This window comes from Hylobates moloch, unplaced genomic scaffold (assembly GCF_009828535.3).
Source record: "Hylobates moloch isolate HMO894 unplaced genomic scaffold, HMol_V3 SCAFFOLD_1, whole genome shotgun sequence".
NCBI lineage: Eukaryota > Metazoa > Chordata > Mammalia > Primates > Hylobatidae > Hylobates > Hylobates moloch.
In genome coordinates, this window is record NW_026652276.1 from 186,658,100 (window position 1) to 186,679,157 (window position 21,058).

At 46.4% G+C, this 21,058-nt stretch overlaps 1 protein-coding gene across 14 annotated transcripts in view; it reads right to left on the reverse strand.

Annotated features, from left to right (window-relative positions):
• The window catches only part of ATXN7L1 (ataxin 7 like 1), a 277,135-nt gene extending 258,989 nt beyond the window's left edge, over positions 1 to 18,146 (reverse strand). For 11 of the 14 annotated variants that reach the window (XR_009209090.1, XM_032761341.2, XM_058425740.1 and 8 more), the window contains exons 1-2: positions 17,925 to 18,112; positions 17,360 to 17,428 (exon numbers count right to left, since the gene is read on the reverse strand). Coding sequence is in view for 13 of the 14 variants with exons in the window: in XM_032761341.2 (XP_032617232.1) it covers positions 17,360 to 17,428; positions 17,925 to 18,105 (250 nt within the window). In the remaining variant the exon portion in view is untranslated. Of the gene's footprint in view, positions 1 to 17,359; positions 17,429 to 17,924 lie in introns of all 14 variants that reach the window. The other 3 variants (XM_058425748.1, XM_032761344.2, XM_032761345.2) reach the window with 2 other exon arrangements.
• Positions 18,147 to 21,058: the final 2,912 nt, after the last annotated feature.

Consider the following 21,058-nt stretch of genomic DNA (forward strand, 5'->3'; position numbering starts at 1 on the left):
AGGACTTGCTTTATGAATCTGGGTGCTCCTGTGTTGGGTGCATATATATTTAGGATAGTTAGCTCTTCTTGTTGAATTGATCCCTTTACCATTATGTAATGGCCTTCTTTGTCTCTTATGATCTTTGTTGGTTTAAAGTCTATTTTATCAGAGACTAGGATTGCAACCCCTGCCTTTTTTTGTTTTCCATTTGCTTGATAGATCTTCCTCCATCCCTTTATTTTGAGTCTATGTGTGTCTCTGCACGTGAGATGGGTTTCCTGAATACAGCACACTGATGGGTCCTGACTCCTTATCCAGTTTGCCAGTCTGTGTCTTTTGATTGGAGCATTTAGCCCATTTACATTTAACGTTAATATTGTTATGTGTGGATCTGATCCCATGACAGGTAAATTTTGAATGAGAACTGGTTATTAGATATGAGTATGGAATTACCATTAGTTTTCTAAGTGTGATACTGGTATTATGATTAGGTCAGAGAATGCCTCTAATTTTAGGAGATGCATGCTGAAGTATTTAGAGGTGTCATGCTGTCTGTGACTTACCAAATAGTTCAGCAAAAACATACATACATATTTATGTATGATGAGGCTCTGAGAATTTAAGTGAACAGCTCAAGGTAGCACAATCAAGATGTGGAAAAATGATAAATATTTAAAGATGAAGCGTCATGATGTCTACAACTTATTTTCAAATGCTACAGAAGTATAAATATATATATACCCATACATATACATATACACACACACAGTTGCATAATGACACTTTGGTCAACAACAGGCCCATACTCAGTGGTCCCATAAGCGTATATAATACCATATTTTTCACTGTATCTTTCCTATGTTTCAATCTGTTTAGAGATACAAATGCTTACCATTGTGTTACAACAATTACCTACAGTATTCAGTACAGCAACATGCTGTACAGGTTTGTAGGCTAGGAGCAATAGGTTATACCAATAGGAATATCATAGAGTGAACTTACACAAACCTAGATGGCATAGCCTATTGCACACCTAGGAAATCACCTAATGACACATCTCTCAGAACATATCCCCATCATTAAGGAATGCATGACTGTATATTTCTTTTTCTTTCTTTCTTTTTTTTTTTGAGACAGAGTCTCGCTCTGTTGGCCAGGCTGGAGTGCAGTGGCACGATCTCAGCTCACTGCAACCTCTGCCTCCTGGGCTCAAGCAATTCTCCCGCCTCAGCCTCCCAAGTAGCTGGGGTTACAGGTGTGTGCGACCATGCCTGGCTAATTTTTGTATTTTTAGTAGAGATGGGGTTTCACCATGTTGGCCAGGCTGGTCTCAAACTCCTGACCTTGGGTAATCCACCCGCCTCGGCCTCCTAAAGTGCTGGGATTACAGGCGTGAGCCATGGCGCCTGGCCTGTATATTTCTTTATAAGACATATATACAGATAGATCTTTATATGTGTGTGTGTATATATATATATATATATATATATATATATATATCTTTATAAGAAAACAAATAAGACAAAATGTGAACTAATGTTTAATTCTATAGGTGATCATGGTACCATTATTTCAACCTTTTTATACGTGTGAAAAATTTTAACACTGAGCTGCAAGGGCAAAAAAGAGAATGGTGCAGGGTGGGGGTCACTACCAAATATGAAAAGGAAAACTGTAGGTGCTCAAAGATGTCTATGACTCTGCACCCCAGCGGTAGCATTTTTTCATGGAACTTTCTCTGCTGACCTAGGATGCTGGAGCTAATGTCCTAAGGTGAGCTGTGTTTTGCATTGTAGCTCCAGCTATCCACTTGAACAGAAACTTCAGGAGTCCTTCCAGTTTTTAGAATCTTGACAACTCCAAAATATCAGATGGTGAATCAAAAAACCTCATAGGCCATCAGACTGACTTTTTAAAAATGAAAATACAAATGGGAACTGTTGTTTCACGGGTATGAAGTTTCAATTTTGTAAGATGAAAAGAGTTATGAAGATTGGCTACACGATCATGTGAATGTCCTTGACACTACTGAACTTTACACTTAAAAATGGTTAAGATGGTATAGTATTTTACCACAATTTTCTTAAAAAAAGAAAGAAAAAGACAATACAGTTATTTCAAAAACAAGATGCTTAGTCAAACTATAACACTGCTGGTTGAAAGATAACTTAGGAAAGAAAAGGGGACGATATGATCACTCTTCCTCCACCCTGCCTGCAGAAGATTCTAATGCAGCTATGATGACAAGACACACGTGGACCATGGGAAGAGCCTGCAGCAGTGCAAGGAGGTGCGAGGTTTGGGGGCAAAGTACACGCTGGGCAAGGCTAGCATGCACAGGGTGCAGAGAAGGTCCAGGCAGAGTGGCCCGAGTGGCAGGGAGGCTTCCTTAGAAAGTATTGCTGGCCCCAGGGAAGGAGGATGAGGGGCAAGGGGAAGGGGAGAAGGGGAAGACACTAGATGCAGAGGGCAGGCAGAGGCAGAGAAGGGGACAGGGACAGGACTCCACTTGTCCAAAGTGCTGCTGCAAAGGGCAGGCCACCTGTCCGGATAGGAAGGGACTAAGAACTTCGAATGCTGCGTTAACTGGTGGATGAGGAAGTGTTGAGAGGTTTTCACTTGAGGAACAAACTGATACATATGAATTTTCAGAGGATTAATTTTTGAAGTGGTGTGCAGGGTAGATACAGACAGGAAGACCAATTAAATAGCTATTATAAAAATCTAGGTAGGCTATGAGGCAGGCTAGCTGGGGTGGGGGTGGGGGAGTGGAGAGAGTTGGAGAGGTGCAGGGAATTGCTAAGACAGGAGGGAGGGAGGAGAGGAGGAGGGGGTCTTTCTAAAGATAGTGATGAGGAAAACGCACAGGCTCAGCTTGCTCTTGGGTCTAGGGGAGTCTGAGATGCACAATGACATCCATGAGGGGCTGTCTGGCGCGGCACCCGGGGGTGGGATGAGCACTCTGTGGAGGAGAGGTCAGGAAAGCTGCAGGCATGTCAGAATCGCCACACACAGGGACCGCCTGGGGTGTGAACAGGAGCCAGGGTCCGGAGCAAATGCAGAGCAAACCGAGGGCAAAGCCTCATGCTCCAAGGGAGGAGCTGGCACAAAGGGCACAAAAGCGGGTGCCATGAAAACTTCTGTGAAGCAAACGTGATTTTCAAAAAGCTCTAGGGTTGTCTGCTATTTAAAGAAATCCCCAGTAACTCCATTTGGAAAGCAAATAAGCCCCTACTCTGTTTAAACCTGGCTTGGGTACTGGGTTTGTGTTCTGCCATTAAGTCTTTTGTCTCAGCCACTGAAAGTAGCAGGACTCATCTGAGTCCCTAATTCTCTCTGGGTCCTGCCCTGTTTCTGCAAAAGATGATGAGGAAGGGCACAATGATGGAGGGAGTAACTCAAGGGAACAGAAGCCTGGAGACTGGGGACTTGGCTAACAGGGCTGTTGTACATGGGTTGGCCAAATGGAGTCAACCTTAAGCAAATGTAACCAGTTCTGGTGGGCGTGGTGGCTGACTCCTGTAATCCCAGAACTGTGGGAGGCCGCAGTGGGAGAATCGCTTGGGCCCAGGAGTTTGAGAGCAGCCTAGGCAACATAGTGAGACCCCGTCTCTAAACATAATAGAAAAAATTAGCCAGGCATGGGGGCATGCACCTGTGGTCCAGCTACTTGGGAGAGAGGCTGAGGTGGGAGGATCACTTGAGCCCCGGAGGTCAAGGCTGCAGTGAGCTATGATTGTACTACTGCACTCCAGCATGGGCGACAGAGCTACTGCCCCTTCCCACCCAAAAATGTGACCAGTTCCTCTTTTCCAGTGGACCACCCTATTCTTGCCAGTCTGGCTGGGATTCTGTCCCATTAAGTGTAAAAGGTGCTTGAACCCACAAGCTCCAGGTCCTTATCAGAAGAATCAAACCACCAGCTGGTAGACCATGAGGTCTGGGGCCCATCGAAGGTCACTTGAAACCCCACACAGAGGAGGTGACTAATTAGGAGAGGGGACAGCACTGAGGAGGAAAGAACTGTCGAGGACTCTCCTGGTCTCTGAAACCACTGAGAGAGAGACAGGGGGGTGACACCAGCTCCTCTGGGACCAGCAGGGCAATCACTATAAAATGCTTAAATGCCCCAGTTAATGGAGAATGGGTGAAATCCAAAGTCACAGGAAGTAAATGTTGCCACATCGTCCTGTCCTCATGTGGGAGATGCATTCTGTGCCTTTCCCAGCCACTCCAATCCAAAGGATCCTCTTTGTCACTGCCCTCTCAGAGCCAGTGACAACTAGGGCATCTCTGTGGCTGAAGAAGGTAAAGGACTTTCACACCCACTTAGCAGGCATATCACCATCAAAAGGACACCTCTAACGTGGCGGTATTGAAGAGCGATCTCCGCTCCATCATCCTACGGAGCGCACCCTTCATGAAATTACTAACAATCCCAATGCCACGAGGGAAACTGAACAGCGGCCTAGAAGATGTTCAAAAGGAGGAAAAAAGAGAGAAATCATCACTGTAGATAGATGTCCCTGGAGTTGCTTGGCAACCATCTTTGCTAACACCTTCTCCCAAAAAGGAACACAGTTTGCATTAGTTCCTGTGATCTCCCTGAGGCCAGGACTCTGACCACAGAGGCCCCAAAGCTGGGGCCTTGGAATGAGAGAGCGTTTCCCTGATGGGGAGACCCAGGGCCCTATCAGGAGGCCACTGGCTTACACAGGCAAGGGGGAATGAAAGGTAGTTCAGCCTCGCCATTTTGCTTAAATAACACGCTCTCTTGGGCAAGGATGGTGAGAAGATGAGTCAAGCCAGGTGCCCAGGTGCAACACTTAAGGGGCACTCACTCCGCACTTGCAGAAGCCCACGTGAGCCCCTCCTTAAACAAGTGTCCTGGGCGCCTGCTTGCTTCCCCTTAGTCCTAACCCTGCTCCTAGGATGACAGACATCAGGACACAGTGCTTAGAGCACAGCCTCTGGAATCAGCCTGCCTTGGGGTTCAGGGCAGCTCTACTATTTCCCAGCTATGTTACCTTGGGTAAATCACTTGACCTCTCTGAGCCTCAGCTTCCCAATCTCTGAAATAGGGTTGATAACAGGATTTGCCTCACAGGGTGGTCATGAGGATTAAATGCGAACATGCACATTTAGCCCTGTGCCTGGCACCTAGTTAATGCCCAATAAAAGACAGCTAGGATTGTTACTTAAAAACAAAACAAAACAAACAAAAAAACACATAAGTTGGGCTGTGTTTAGCCCAAAAGGTACCAGAAAAATTAATTTAAAACACAAACAAAAAACTCTAAAAGGAAACACATAAGCAGCTCCCTAGAACCCTTGAACCTGGATCTATAGAATCAGAATCTCTGTGGGTGGTCCAGGCATATTTGCTTTTAAAAAGCTTCTCAAGGAATTTTCAAGGTAGGCAGGGTTGAGAGCCACTTCTCTCAACCAATAAACAGTAGTTCTCAAAGTTCAGGAAACATCACAGCCACCTGATGTTTAAAATGCAGGTTCCTGGTCAGGTGTGGTGGCTCACGCCTGTAATCCCAGAACTTTGAGAGACCAAGGTGGGAAGATCACTTGGGCTCAGGAGTTTGAGACCAGCCTGGGGAATATAGCAAGACCTCATTTCTACTAAAAGTCAAAAAAATTAGGCAGGCATGGCAGCACGCGCCTGTAGTCCCAACTACCTAGGAGTCTGAGGTAGAAGGATCGCTTGAGCCCTGGAGATCGACGCTGCAGTGAGCTTGATCGTGCCACTGCACTCCAGCCTGGGTGGCAGAGACAGACCCTGTCTCAAAAAAATAAATTAAAAAAAAAGAAAGTAAAAAAAGCACATTCCTGGTTCCTGTGCTTCACTCCCGGTTGTTTTGTTTCAGTATGACCAGCCTGGGGCCGGGGGCGCGAAGTACCCTACAGGACAACACAGCAGGGTCTCCAGAATGAACACATGTTGTAAAACACTGAAACAGATTCACTTTTTTTTTTTTGAGACAGAGTGTCACTCTGTCCCCCCGGCTGGAGTGCAGTGGTGCAATCTCGGCTCACTGCAACCTCCGCCTCCCGGATTCAAGCGATTCTTCTGCCTCAGCCTCCCAAGCAGCTAGGACTACAAGCACATGCCACCATACCTGGCTAATTTTTGTGTTTTTTTTGTTGTTGTTTTGTTTTGTTTTTGAGATGGAGTCTCGCTCTGTCGCCCAGGCTGGAGTGCAGTGGCGCGATCTCGGCTCACTGCAGGCTCCACCTCCCGGGTTCACACCATTCTCCTCCCTCAGCCTCCGGAGTAGCTGGGACCACAGGAGCCCGCCACCTCGCCAGGCTAATTTTTTGTATTTTTTTTTTAGTAGAGACGGGGTTTCACCGTGTTAGCCAGGATGGTCTCGATCTCCTGACCTCGTGATCCGCCCACCTCGGCCTCCCAAAGTGCCAGGATTACAGGTGTGAGCCACCGCACCCGGCAAGAGATGGGGTTTCACCATATTGGCCAGGCTGGTCTCCAACTCCTGACCTCATGATCCACCCACCTTGGCCTCCCAAAGTGCTGGGATTATAGGCATGAGCCACAGTGCCCGGCCCCAGATTCACTCTTGAAACTAACAGTACAGGGACATCAGTCTAATCCCTTTGTCTTTATTCTGGGCATGCTTAAAGAACTGGAGACACACAAGTTGACAAAAGATGCCTGGTGATCCCCAGGCATACCCCTGGAGCAGTAAGAACGCAGTCTGTCCCCTGGAAGTGGCAGCTCTTAAGACAAAGGCGAAGACCCAAGTGCCTGGTAAAAACAACGATCATCACAACGAAGGCTTACATTACTGAGTACCTACTTTACACCAGACAGCATCTCATTTATTTCCACAACAATTCTGAGAGGTACTATTATTCCTACTCTGGAAAAGAAAAGTAGAAATTGAGGCTTAATTTAATACACAGCCAATAAATGGTCAAGATTTAAATAATGTTCCATTAAACTCCCAAGCCTGCAATGCCAATGAACCTTTGTGTGTGTGGTAAAATACACATAACATAAAATTTACAACTTTTTGTTTTTGTTTTTTTTTTTGAGACGGAGTCTCACTCTGTTGTTGCCCAGGCTGGGGTGCAGTGGCGCGATCTCAGCTCACTGCAACCTCCGCCTCCCGGGTTCAAGTGATTCTCCTGCCTCAGCCTCCTGAGCAGCTGGGACTACAGGCACGTGCCACCATACCCAGCTAATTTTTTGTATTTTGAGATGGGGTTTCACCGTGTTAGCCAGGATGGTCTCGATCTCCTGACCTCGTGATCCGCCCACCTTGGCCTCCCACAGTGTTGGGATTACAGGCGTGAGCCACTGCACCCAGGCCATTTTCACCATTTTTTATGTGTACGGTTAGTTCTGTGACATTAAGAGTATATTCACAATGTTGTACAACTATCGCCACAGTCCATCTCCAGAACTTTTGCATCTTCCCCAACTGAAACTCTGTATCATGGAAACACTAACTCTCCATTTCCCCTCCCCCAGCCCCTGAATATCCACCATTCTACTCTCTGTCTGTATGAATCTGACTACTCTAGGAACCTCATTATAAATGGAATCACAGAGTATTTGTCCTTTTGTGGCTCATATACTTTTTAAGAACTGGACCATCACCTTGGTCTGATATAACCAAACTGGAACCATGTCTCCACCATCTTCCATACCCCTGGAATGCTGAACTCACCTGTGGTTAGTATCATCGGACTGGGTGTCCTGTGTCCCCACCCCACCCCAGGACTCTGTGGCCTGTTAATGCCTTGAGGTAAGGTCACGTAACTCCCACTCCCCCTACAGTTAAGGGTATCCTTACACCATTAATGTTCACAGATTTAAAATTAGCATCACAGAATCAGGTACACCGGTAAGTGCTTCTGTGTTCAAAGAGCCCATCATCGACTCACTTTTATCTTCCCCATTATGGTGACCTGGTGCCACTTTGTCCTGCCCTAGAGAGTATTTAGTTGGTTTCCATTTCTTCTGTAAGCACTTGATCCCTTAAAATTGGCAAGCAGAATTGTGTTGAGAAATCACAGGCACAAGGATAAAGCGTCTCCATAAAAACATTGCTTTCCCCACAGCAGAATTCCAGCTTCACTTATAGACGACTAGGGCAGCCAGGTCTAGCCCCTGAATATTAAGGATGCTCCGCTGTAGCCTCAGCCCACTTGTAAGAAGGGATTTCCTGAGGTTTCATCATTAGTTCAAGCGCCTCAGGGTCCAAATCCAGGTCCATTTGGCAGTCTGAGCTCTACCACAGGAGAGAGTAAGAGAATGCCAGCCAAACAGCATCAGCTGGGAGCACATAATCAGCAGAACACTGGACTGGGAGATTTAGGAGAGAGACACACATAGAAGTCGGTCCTTGCTATTCCTACAATATTCTGTAGAACCCACTGGCTAAAGCTCTCCCTCTCCATTATGGCTATGTTTGATTACTGCAATCACTCAGTGACCACTGTCTCCAGATGTGAATAGTGGGCCACCTCAGGGTGTGGGGTCCTTAGAGAAGAGGGATTTGATCAGGACAAGGTCTCACTGCACTGGCTACTACCATCTTATGCCTACTTCTGAAATATGTCATGAATGAAACAAAATGTCAGAAACGAAATGTTAGCCTGAAGGATATAAATGCAACCAACCCAGAAAATCATAAAAAAACAAATCTGCCTAACTTTTCTAAATCGATTCTGCAGCAGAGACGGCAGGCCCCTGGGAACTGCCAGCTGAAAGCATCAACATGGCCTCACAGTCTTAACTGATGCTGCAGACCACCTGGCACACAGGTCAGAAGGCCTCAGGAATCAGACCCTCCCCTGCCCTTTGTACCTTCCTGGGCTTAACATGGAAATCATGAAAGCAGCCACTTTGCTTTCCGTCATGTGCATCCCCATTTCAGACATATCCCGTGGGTAATCAAACTGCAGAGAACGCCAGTTGTATTTTCAGCCTGACTTTAAATATAAACTGAAATCCTTAATGCTTCACCAATGCGATGTGGTGCTTTTGACATCGGGGGCCACTGTATAATAAATGCCATCATTACCAAAATTGATGCTTTGGGTCTCCTCCACCCACAGCGAAGGAGGGTTGGGCCACCCAGAATTAGAATCTGCAACTCACTATTATCACCAGTGACTACAGACTGGACTCCAAGGTCTGGAAGAGTCATCTTGGGAACTTTGGGAGGAGGGTTCCCTGGGGGACCGAGTCTTCTCTCTCTTTAGATCCTCCCAAATGTAGCCCAGTGCCAGGGGATAGTCACAGTCCAGGTATATCTGCTGAGTAATCGACAAGGCTGACTTACATGGGCTGAAGGCCTAACACATGGACAGATATTGGCAGAATATTTCTGTGAGTATCTTAGTCTATTTTTCTTGTGTTCTTACCTCTCCAGCCTCACCAGCCAGTGATTCTCTATCAGAGTGGTTTGTCCCCCTGGGACATTTGGCAATGTACGGAGACATTTTTGGTTGTCTAAACTTGGGGGAGGGGAGGGAGGCACTGCTGGCATCTAGCAAGTGGAGGTGCAGGATGCTGCTCAGCATCCTGCCATACACAGGACGGCACTCCCAAAAAGAAGCATCTGGCTCAAACCATCAGTGGTGCCACTGGTGAGAAATATTATACTACTCTCTGCTTTGCTATCTTTACCCCAGCAAGAGGACTTTTTAGTTTCAGAACAGTCTATATTCTCTGGCACTTGGGCCTTTATCTCTGTCGCTTCTTTAATTCTGTCCTGCCCAGCTCTACACATGGGTAACTTCCTGTATCCTCCAGGTTTTTTTTTTTTTTTTTTTTTGAGACGGAGTCTCGCTCTGTCGCCCAGGCTAGAGTGCAGTGGCGCGATCTCGGCTCACTGCAAGCTCCGCCTCCCGGGTTCACACCATTCTCCTGCCTCAGCCTCTCCGAGTAGCTGGGACTACAGGCACCCGCCACCACGCCCGGCTAATTTTTTGTATTTTTAGTAGAGACGTGGTTTCACCGTGGTCTCGATCTCCTGACCTCGTAATCCGCCCACCTCTCCTCCAGGTTTTAGCTTACATAAAATTTCCTCTGGGAGGCCTGCACTGAGCCCCTACCTCAGTGACGCCCCCCACCATGCCCTCCAGCAGCACCTGAGTTTCCCGATCAGAGCACTCATCGCGGTCCACCTGTACTTTTGCCACTAGGCCGGAAGCACCCTGAGGGCAGGTAGGGGTTGTGGTTTTTCACTGCTGTGTCCCTGGTGTCTAGCCCAGTGCTGGTACATCAGGAGAGCTCCCTCCAGGTCAAACGCACGAGGGAGGCTGAGAAACAGTTGAGGGTATTAAAAACTTGGCAAGACACCCAGAGGCTTAAATTGTTACCCTACTACGCAGGCACCAAAAGAGAACATGGCGAGTTCTCATGAACTGACACGGACAGCTCTCTAAGATAAATGGAAATGGGAAGATATCAGCTAATACTAGAGCTTTCCATCATTCACGTGAGAACAAGAAGGCAACATTATATATGTATCTACTTGAATGCACACAGAATATCTTTGGAAGAATACACGAGCAACTGGGGATGGGGTGGGAGGGAGACTTACTTTCCACTTGGATAGCCTTTTGAATTTTGTAACATGAACATTATTAAAAAATAATAAGTAGTTTTAAAATGAATGCGTATGTGTGTGTAATGGTCTACATTTTCTAGCAGTAAAAACATTATTCTCATAGAATGACACAGGATGAGACCCTGGTACAGGGCAACTTAGAAGGCAAATTATCATATACAGTGTTTCAGTGTGTCCATCCTCGCTTCCTGTTGTGGAAGGAGCCAGAGCCACATTTCTTCCACACGGGAACCCAGGCACAAGGAAATAATTGTATGTATAAAGAAATATTCATTTTAGAAGCTTTGTATTTTCCAAACTAGATGATCAGGATGTCCTTTCTCATCTGTGTTGTGTTGGTTGTAGCATGCCCCTGCTCCATCAGTGGGCTGCACCTGTAGAGCTTATAGGTCTCCCTTCCCTTCTCCTCCTTCTCATCTTTCCTCCCTACCACCTTTAAGCCGCTCCGTCTCTCCCATCCTTCTATCCCAAAAGCTGGGCCAGATAAGAGAGATGATAATGAAACGTCAAAGTGAACAAATGTTACTGCTTGTTAGCAAAAGGGGAGGAAGGTAGGCTTAATGGGGAATGAAGTTGAAATTAATGGTAAAAATGAGGTTTATCTGTGTAATCTGTGGACTTTGTGTCTTCCCATCTCCTATTAACATAGATAACAGAGTCATCTGTATAATGATAAAGGGAGGCTGTTCGCAGTTTCCCATAAATCTCCATGGCCTGCTGCTGGCTTCTCTGGCTTGGATTCTAAGAATACTTCATTCTTAACCAGGCAGTTGCCACCTTTTTCTCCAATTTGCTCCCATCCAGCTACAACTGCAAGACTCCTAAGCCTGAGCTGAACATGCTCCTATGTTCTCTGCACCCTCCTATATTCCAGCCCAATTCCACCAGCATCTCAGAAGAACAGCAAACTCTTATAGTCACAGCAATATCTTACTGGCCCTAGCACAATTTTCAAATTGGAAGCTTTCCACCAGTTTATCCACATAACATCAAAACATGTGGGAACGTTAAAACACAGGCAAGTTTTCAAAGTAACAAGTGTAGGCTTCCAAGAGACCCAAACAGGAATCTATTGAGGACTTTTTTTTTCTCAGTGATAAAATAAAACAACTTATCGATCATTGAAAAAAGTTTTTTAGATCTCCCAGTCCCTAGAAAGAACTTTGTATAAACTCTTCTTAGCCATAGGCCATATACAGCCTAAGTATTATTCAATAACTCTTGATAAAACTTATCAATGATCACTTAACTGCACTCCATTAAAAACATTGATATCTGGCTGGGCGCGGTGGCTCATGCCTGTAATCCCAGCACTTTGGGAGGCCGAGGCGGGTGGATCACAAGCTTAGGAGATCGCGACCATACTGGTTAATACGGTGAAACCCAGTCTCTACTAAAAATACAAAAAATTAGCCGGGTGTGGTGGTGGGCACCTGCAGTCCCAGCTACTCAGGAGGCTGAGGCAGGAGAATCACTTGAACCTGGGAGGCAGAGGTTGCAGTGAGCTGAGATCGTGCCACTGCACTCCAGCCTGGGTGACAGAGCGAGACTCCATTTCAAAAAAAAAAAAAAATTGATATCCATAGAAATTGTTTCTTTAAAAAATCATTAGTTTCATAAAATTATAACAAAATGGTTTACTCTAAAAATAAAGTTTCTGCTACGTATCTTTTCTTTTCATCACAGATTAGTTTAAAATCCTAATTAGAATAAAGTTTTCTAGAGCTAGCTTCATTAATAATGATAATAATAGTAAAAGCCAACATTCATTAAGCACTTACTATGTGCTAAGCCCTTTTGTATTATCTCATTTAATCATCACAACCACCTTATTCTTTTCTCTGTCTTATAGTTAGGGACACTTACGAGGCACAGGAACCCTATTCCTTATGTATGAATTGGTATTCTTTAAAAAAAACTTCAGATGAGGCAAGGGGAACATCTTTCTAAATCACTGAGAGCTTTTCCCTAATTAGCTTGAAAAAGCTGAGAAGGAAATTATTTGAAAAGGTTAGCACAGAAGAATGGCCGTCCTTGGAATTTTCTCTCATAAACACCTTTCATAGATTAGGCTAATAAGGTTTCTGGGAGTCCTCCTCTCAGGAAATCTGAATGCCTGACTGATCCAAGCTGACTGGGGTCACATCATTCCTCACTGGGGGAACACATTGGGTTTTGGACTCAGAACCCCACTTTTCTCGGAATGCTGAAGGTCAGATACCATTCACAAATGACTTGCAGCAGAATATTGCTTGTGTATGAGATGCAGTGATTTTTGCCACCAAGAAGTTATAAATTGAGAAAATAAACCCAGTTATTTTTGAAGTAGTTTAAGATATTTTTAATGTGAGGGCTTGGGGTTTTTTTGTTTGTTTGTTTTTGTTTTTTTGTTTTAAGTTTCTTTAGAAACAGTTTGCCTGCTATAACTGCATCTCAAAGGAAGGTACATTCAATAGAGAAGCTTGGGTTCAGAGGTCTCAAAGGGACCTTAGAGGACATTCAGTCCCACGCCCCTTTCTTTAAATATGGGCGAATAGGCCAAGAGAAGGGAAATGACTTCCAAAGGGCATAGATCAAAATGTAGGAAGCCGACTCAAAGTGCTCTCCTGCTCCTTCCAGTGCCCAGGTTGTCCTGGATATAAGCCCATCTAAGCATATCCACCCATGGAACTAGCAATGCCTTCTGAACCCAGGTGATTACAACATTCAAAAGTATTTGGGGCCAGGTGCAGTGGCTCATGCCTGTAATCCCAGGACTTTGGGAGGCTGAGGCAGGCAGATCACCTGAGGTCTGGAGTTTGAGACCAGCCTGGCCAACACAGTGACACCCATCTCTACTAAATATACAAAATTAGCCGGGCATGGTGGCGCATGCCTGGAATCCCAGCTACTTGGGAGGCTTAGAAAGGAGAATCGCTTGAACCTGCGAGGTGGAGGTTGCAGTAAGCCAAGATCGTGCCACTGCACTCCAGCCGGGGCAACAAGAGCGAGATTCTGTCTAAAAAAAAAAAAAAAAAAAAAAATTTGGCAAATTCTTCTTAGCTATAATTTAGCTAATTTTAGATGAAATAATAACAATGATGTGAAAACTTTATTACAGACATTTCAAAGCATCCAGTTAATATTTCATACATTATAGGTGGAGAACTGAAAGAAATGGAAAGAACTGAAAGAAAGTTTAAAGGGGTGAGGAATGGGGAACTGTATTACAGTAATCAAGTTATTCAAAAAGTCTGCAAGTCCTTGCTGTGTCTTCTGAAGTCGTGGCCAGATAGAGGCAAAAACCAAAATAATTCTTATTTCACATTTCCAGCCTAATTTCTCTTCCTGAGTTTAGTCTATTAAAAATATCATATGACACCAATGTTCATAGTGGCATTACTCAAAATGGGCAAAATGTGGAAACAACCCAAATGTCCACCAACAGATGAGTGGATAACAAAATATAGTATATATACACAATGAAATATTATTCAGCCTTAAAAAGGAATGAAGTACTCATCCATGCTACAACATGGATGAGCTATGAAGAGATGTGAAGCAAAATAAACCAGATACAAAAGGATACAGCTTGTATGACTCCACTTATATGAGGTATTAGAATAGGCAACTTCATAGAGACAGAAAGTAGAACAGCGGTTACCAGGGCTGAAAGGAATGGGGAATGGGGAGTAATTGCAAAATGGGTACAGAGTTTCTGATTGGGATGACGGAAAATTTGGGAAATGGAAAGTGATGACAGTGGTATAATATTATGAATGTACTTAGTGCCACTGAATTGTATATTCAAAATGGTTAAAATGATAAATTTTATGTTATGTATATTTTACCACACAAAAAAAATGACATCAAAATCGGAACCACCGGCCCGGCATGATGGCTCATGCCTGTAATCCTAGCACTTTGGGAGGCCAAGGCGGGTGGATCACGAGGTCAGGAGATCAAGACCATCCTGGCTAACATGGTGAAACCCCGTCTCTACTAAAAATTCAAAAAATTAGCCGGGCGCGGTGGCGGGCGCCTGTAGTCCCAGCTACTCAGGAGGTTGAGGCAGGAGAATGGCGTGAACCCGGGAGGCGGAGCTTGCAGTGAGCTGAGATCGCACCACTGCACTCCAGCCTGGGCGACAGAGCAAGACTCCATCTCAAAAAAAAAAAACGGAACCACTTCCCTTCATTTCCCAGTTGGAATTTCTAAACTGTATTTTGTTCATTCATTCCCATTAAAGCCAAATTTCTACTCAAGACCTGCTTAAAGCCAACAGTGTCATGGACAATCTACATACATTCATATGCACAGGTACACAGCCACACACAGGCTACTTTGTGTCCTGCAGTGACCCATCCACAAACGTGTATCCGTCCCAAGACTTTCTTGATCACTCCAACAAGAGCGCCCATGGCAAGCATTACTGGAGATCCAGGTAACCAAATAAACACCCCGTCTCAGCTCAACCCTTCAATTTCTCACCATGGGGGAATAATGTATTCAGTATACAGATATTTTATCTATAAAGAAAACTGCATGCATATATACCAGAAAGACCATCGGGAATTGCTCACCCAAGTCTGTTCCACCAGGCCCGTGAACAAAGAGATTTCAGCCCATATATGGCTATTTTGGTGAAGTTGGCAATTTCAAGTTACACTGAACAGTGGATGTCCTTAATGCAAATGTGTATAATTAGGAGCTAAATCTTTGTACCTTTATAGGACAAAGGACCTAATAAGCGGGATGTACCACCTGTGACTTCTGAGGAAAGGAGAGCTTTTCATTTTTTCTTAAAAGAATCCGTTTCTCAGCCGGGCACGGCGGCTCATGCCTGTAATCCCAGCACTTTGGGAGGCCAAGGTGGGCAGATCACGAGGTCAAGAGATAAAGACCATCCTGGCCAACATGGTGAAACCCCGTCTCTACTAAAAATACAAAAATTAGCTGGGTGTGGTGGCACGTGCCTGTAGTTCCAGCTATGCAGGAGGCTGAGGCAGGAGAATTGCTTGAACCCGGGGGGCAGAGGTTGCAGTGAGCTGAGATCGCAACACTGTACTCCAGCCTGGCGACAGAGTGAGAATCCATCTCACAAAAAAAAAAAAAAAAAAAAAAATCTGTTTCTCATGAGGCAAAGAGAATCTGAGAACAAGAGTCTTCTGAAATAGAAACAGGGACTGGGGGGAAAGGATGTGAGTTTTGTGTGTGATAGTCATAACCCGTCACCCAGACCTGAGAGGTGCCAATCCTGTGCTATACCATGACCTTTACTCAACTTTAATTTAAAGATTTCCACAGCCTCATCATCTTTTATGGACACGTTGCCAGTAGCCTGATAACTGGGTCTTGCAAGCATTTAGAGATCTCAAGAGTTTGTGTGTGAAGAAAAATAAACTCTAGTGATGTTTTCCACACACACGAACATTTAACACAAATAAGCTGCCGCTTGTAAGAAGTCCACTTGACATCAATCCCTCGTGCATCCTGAAGACACATGTCAAGATCACACTAAGATATTTAGAAGCAAACATCTTTAGAATAATGTTTTGTTCCCAAAGTGCTTAATTAGCAGAAACACTATGCTAGGGAACTGTCCTTGAATATGTACACATTTTAACCTTCATGTTATTTTTTCTGAAGCACAAAGTTTCCTCTCAGTGGATGGTCAGGAAATGATTGGGCACAGAAAACCAACCATCTGAAGTGTTGATTCATAAAATGAGTTTCATCTTTCCATGCAGGACTCAGCTGCCTTCCAGGGTAACATCCCCTTTTATGAGGGGGACCATTCTTTGGCACCTAATGGCCTTTTCTCCATTCATTTGGGATGACCAATGCACCTATGGCCTACTTATGTCTGAACTCTTTCAATATCACCAACCTCTTCTGTCCCCTTGTGCCATCTTCCCACCCCCAATTTCAGCCAATTATGTTTATAAGACATCAGTTAGTGAATCACAATTCAAATGAACCCATCTATTTGCTTAGCAGCAAGTGGCCCCTGGAGTTGCTCCATTTGAAGCCCATAGGCCAGAGTTACATACGGCAGGCTTGCAAATGCGAACAGGATATGATTTATTTATGACGACCATATGTGTTTGATGCCCAGTTGCAGCAGGTTGTGGCTTCTCTTGCATGTCTTGGTCTGGGATGACCTATCTACTCAGTGTGTCCCATTTCAGGTACCGTATTTCCATGCTGGGAAAAGAGAGATGACAACTGGCTGGGGGGCTGCACATACAGATGCTCCTAACCCTGCTTGCCACATAACAATCTGTGACCAAATGCAAAGTGGGCCAAATGTAACTTGCTGCAAAGCTTTGCCATGTACAATGGTTTTCAGTGGTGAGTGGAGAAGTAGCTGCTGGAATGACTGACCATGTGGGGCTCATTAAGCTGTCGTGCATTCACCCACGAGAAAGGCTGGGATGCTTGTGAAGGAAGCTCCACTCTTCATTTCAGAAATTTTAACGCCCTACCATTTGGCAATGATGCTCCCAAGGAGAATGGCAGATATGCATCAGAAGGTTCAAACGTGGAGTCCAACTGAAGTGCAGTAAACTTCTGCCTTCAACAGTCTCACCCCCCTTTACCCCCCCAGTTGTATTTATACTTTGAAAGAAGTTAACATGAAGCAGTAGTCACCTGGGCGTGCTCAATTTTTGACAAGCCTTAGTCACTCTGTACCCAGCAGAACAATTCACATTATATTCAAAATCCTGTGAAGATTCTGCCACACATGCTAACACTAAAATGCCAGTAGCTCCACTTACCTTCTTTATTAAGCCTCATAACCTCCCTGCTTTTTCCACCCTCTTTTCCAGCCTCTTCTAAATCTACATCTGCAGATGAAAAAGAAAAGGAAAACAGAAAATAAGGAAAAAAGGGGGGAAAAAAGCCAAAGTCAAAGGGGGAGGGAGAGTGTTTATTTGCAAACAGATGGATAAAAATACTGTATATGAAATTTTTTCAAAAATTGACAATGCAACATTTTCTCCCAAGTCTGGGTTTCCATCTACCTGGCCCAGATAGGTACCCAAAAAACTATGCAAGCAGCAACAGAGTAGCCTTTTAAACGGACAACACCGTGGGGCTGCGAGCCCACCCCGCGGGCTGCCACGGGGAGCCGGGCACAGACAGACAGACAGTCCTGGCAGCCGGGCCTCTCCCTGTGCATTGATGATCTGTCTCTGTGTGTATTTATTTAGAGAGAGAGGGAGAAGCATGGAGGACACCGGGGGCCACTCTCTCTCTCACACACACACTTTTTCCCAGTGGCTCTAGGTGAATGGAAAGGTTACAGGATAATAAAAGGAGGAGGAGCGGTGGGGTTCTTACTGTCGGAGCAGTGTAATTTGGCGGCGTCGATCCAGGAGGACCAGGGTTTGCCCAGAAACGCCTCCGGACTGGGCACTTTGCGATCCAGTGTCGCCATTGCTCTTCCTTCTTGTTGCTTTTTCCCTGTTCCTTCGGCAGCAGCAGCCGAGAGACACGGGATTCGAGAACGCTCCGACGTCATCTTCGGAACGTTCCGACATTGAGTGTTCTGAAAGGGGGAGGGAGGGAGGAAGGGCGGGATGGGAGGAGGGCGGCGGAGGAGGAGGGGAGAGGGAGCGGAGGAGGGGCGGGCGCTCGGGCTCCCGGAGCCGGCTCCGTGGGGCTCTCGCGCCCGCGGCCGCCAGGGGCAGCAGAGAGGCGCCTGCAGTCCGCGCCCGCCCGCCCGCCCGCCGGGGGCCGCCCGCCTGCCGGGGAGGGGCCGCGCGGACTGGCGAGCGCCGCGTGCCGGAGAGCGGAGGCTGCAGCGCGCCCGGCAGCCGGGATGCAGCGGCGCCGCCCAAGCCCGGGGGGCGCAGGGGTCGGGGCACACGGGGAGAGGCCCGACGCGGGGCCGAAGGAAGGGTGGTCTTTCCCGCAGAGTTGCCGCTGGAGGACCGAAAGTTTTGCAGGCAGCCCTTGCTTCCAGCTTGTCCCTCTCCGCTCGGGTCCCTGTCGCCCAACGCGAGGCGACCCCGCTGGGGTCCCGACGGCTTGGTGGGGAGGAGCCGTGAGGGGTTGCGGCCCCCACCCCCACCCGAGCCAGGGAAGGGACCCTGGTGACCTCGCCTCCCAGCCCTCACCCCCGTCACCCCTTTCTTCTCTTTCCTGGAGGACTTTGGACCGTGGAGATTCTGCAGTTGTTGCTCTGGGAGCTGAAACCAGTGGGTAGATGTCGTTCTGAAACGCAGGTGAGTTTGGAGCGCGAGGAGCTACCTTCCCATCTCAGGCTGCGGTGTGTGCAAAACTCGAAACTCAGGGCCCCCGGACCCCCAGGTTCCCCGCGCGGTGCGTATCTCCGGCTCTCAGAGAACCACTGCATGGACTTTGTTCCACGGTCAGCAGAGCGGGGAGGGCGAATTTACGGCTCTTGGAAGACGATGCTAACGGGCCTAGCCCCTGAGCCGTTTCCAGCGCTCCCTGCCGTGAGACGAGGGTGGCCCGGGTTTGCGCAGGCAACCTTTGGCCAGGAATCTGATTCCTGGGAGAATTCACTTCAGGCTTAACTGCTCTAGCCAGCTAGAAAGGGAACGCTAGATTTCCTCTGGATTTTGGACGTTAGGTGCTTTAGTTGAGATTTTCACCCTTTAAAGAAGGCTTTAAAAAGTCTTCGGTTACTTCTTTTTAACAAATCCTTTTGTTTACTAGAATTATCTAAACTATATGGACACCGCCCTCACCCCACAAGCGACATATTTTTTTTTCTCTTTCCCCAGCACCCTTTTAGCTCTCACCAGTGCTGTTTCCCAAGTTGTCACAGCTGAAGTGCACTGATTGGAAGTTGCTTTGTACTGACTGAGTTCTGCCCTGGCTGAGCCATCTAATAATTTCCCTGAGCTTGGCACCCTGTATCGCTAAGCCAGTGTTAGGATGGGCGATGAAGGAGGAGCTGCGGATTTGCCTTTAGTTCTGATGTTTGTGTGAGTCGGCTTGTTTGTGTCAGACTCAGATAGACTGCATTTGCCTTTGCTCTCTTTGGAAGGGCTCCTACATAGCTAAGGTGTCGCTGGGTGAAGAATTCCCATTTTAAGAATTGGTGGTGTTAACAAATATGTATTACTTGTTGACCTCTTGTTATATGCTAGACCCTGGGCTTGACATTTCCTTCCTTCCTTCCTTCCTTCCTTCCTTCCTTCCTTCCTTCCTTCTTCCTTCCTTCCTTCCTTCCTTCCTTCCTTCCTTCCTTCCTTCCTTCCTTCCTTCTGTCCATCTTAAGTCAACCAATATTGCCTGCCGTGGAACAGCTGTCCCCTCCTGTCAGGAGGGAAAGATGAGTGAGACCCATCCTCACCCTCACAGAGATGCAATCTGGTGGTCTCTGGAAGAAGGAAGTTGTGAAACTTACCGATTCCTTGGGAAAACAGGCAGGTACACAGGGACTGGCCTGTGCAGTGGGTGGGGTGGTCTCCCAGCTGTGCCAGTTCATAGGAGGAACCGAAATCTAGTTAGGAGTGAACAGAAACTGCGTAACAGAGAAGATGGGATCTGCTCTGCATCTTGGAAATTGCCAAAGATTTGTAATGGTAAGGTGAAGACTAGTCTTGCGGAGGGAGGGGGAATAATGGTATTAGCAGAGGCTTCAAGCTGAGTATAAACATGGTGTGTTTGGGTGTTGAGCATGGTTTGCCTGGGATGGAGAATTGTTACTGGGGGCTTGGGGGTGATGTATTTTGATACCCAGGCCTGGATCAAATTATGGAAGGCACCAAACGGCAGCCTAAAGAGTCTGGATTTTGTTTGACAATGGGGAGCTACTGAAGGGCTTTCTGTACCATAAAGATAAGTTAAAAGTGTGAGTTAGAAAGATTGGAGTACGGAGGCTGGTTAGAAAAGTAGTGCTGCAATATTCATGGTGTGAAGAGATGAAAGCCTGAACTTTGGTGGTGCTATGCAGGTAGAGAAGAGGAGACAGATGTGAGACTCTGTGAAGAGAGCACCTGATCGGAGGGTGTGCTGTTGGGCTAGATTCAGAGGTGGGGAGAGAGAATGCGAGCGCTCTGAGGCATGAGTACTTAGATGCTGGAACATTTTCCCTTTCCCTTCTGCTTCCCTATTTTTCCTCTATTTATTATCTATTTTGATGTTTATTCCTATGTTGTTGTGCATGCGAAGAAAGTGTGGGCAGCCACTAATGTGGCCCCAAAGGTCTGTACCTCCTGGTGTTCATGCCCTCGTGTAATCCTCTTTTCTTTAGTGTGGTCTAGACTTAGTCACTTGCTTATAACAAAGAGAATATAGCAAAAGTGGTGGGATGTCATTTCTGAGGTTAGGGTACAAAACTGCTGTCACTTCTGTTGCTCTCACTCTCTCTTGCATGCCCTGTCTTGCTGTAAGGGAAGCCCACTTCCATGTTGTAAGCTGCCTTATGGAGAGGCCTGTGTGGCAGGTAACTGAGGGAGGCCTCTGGTCATCAGCCAGTGGGGAACTGAGGCCCTCAG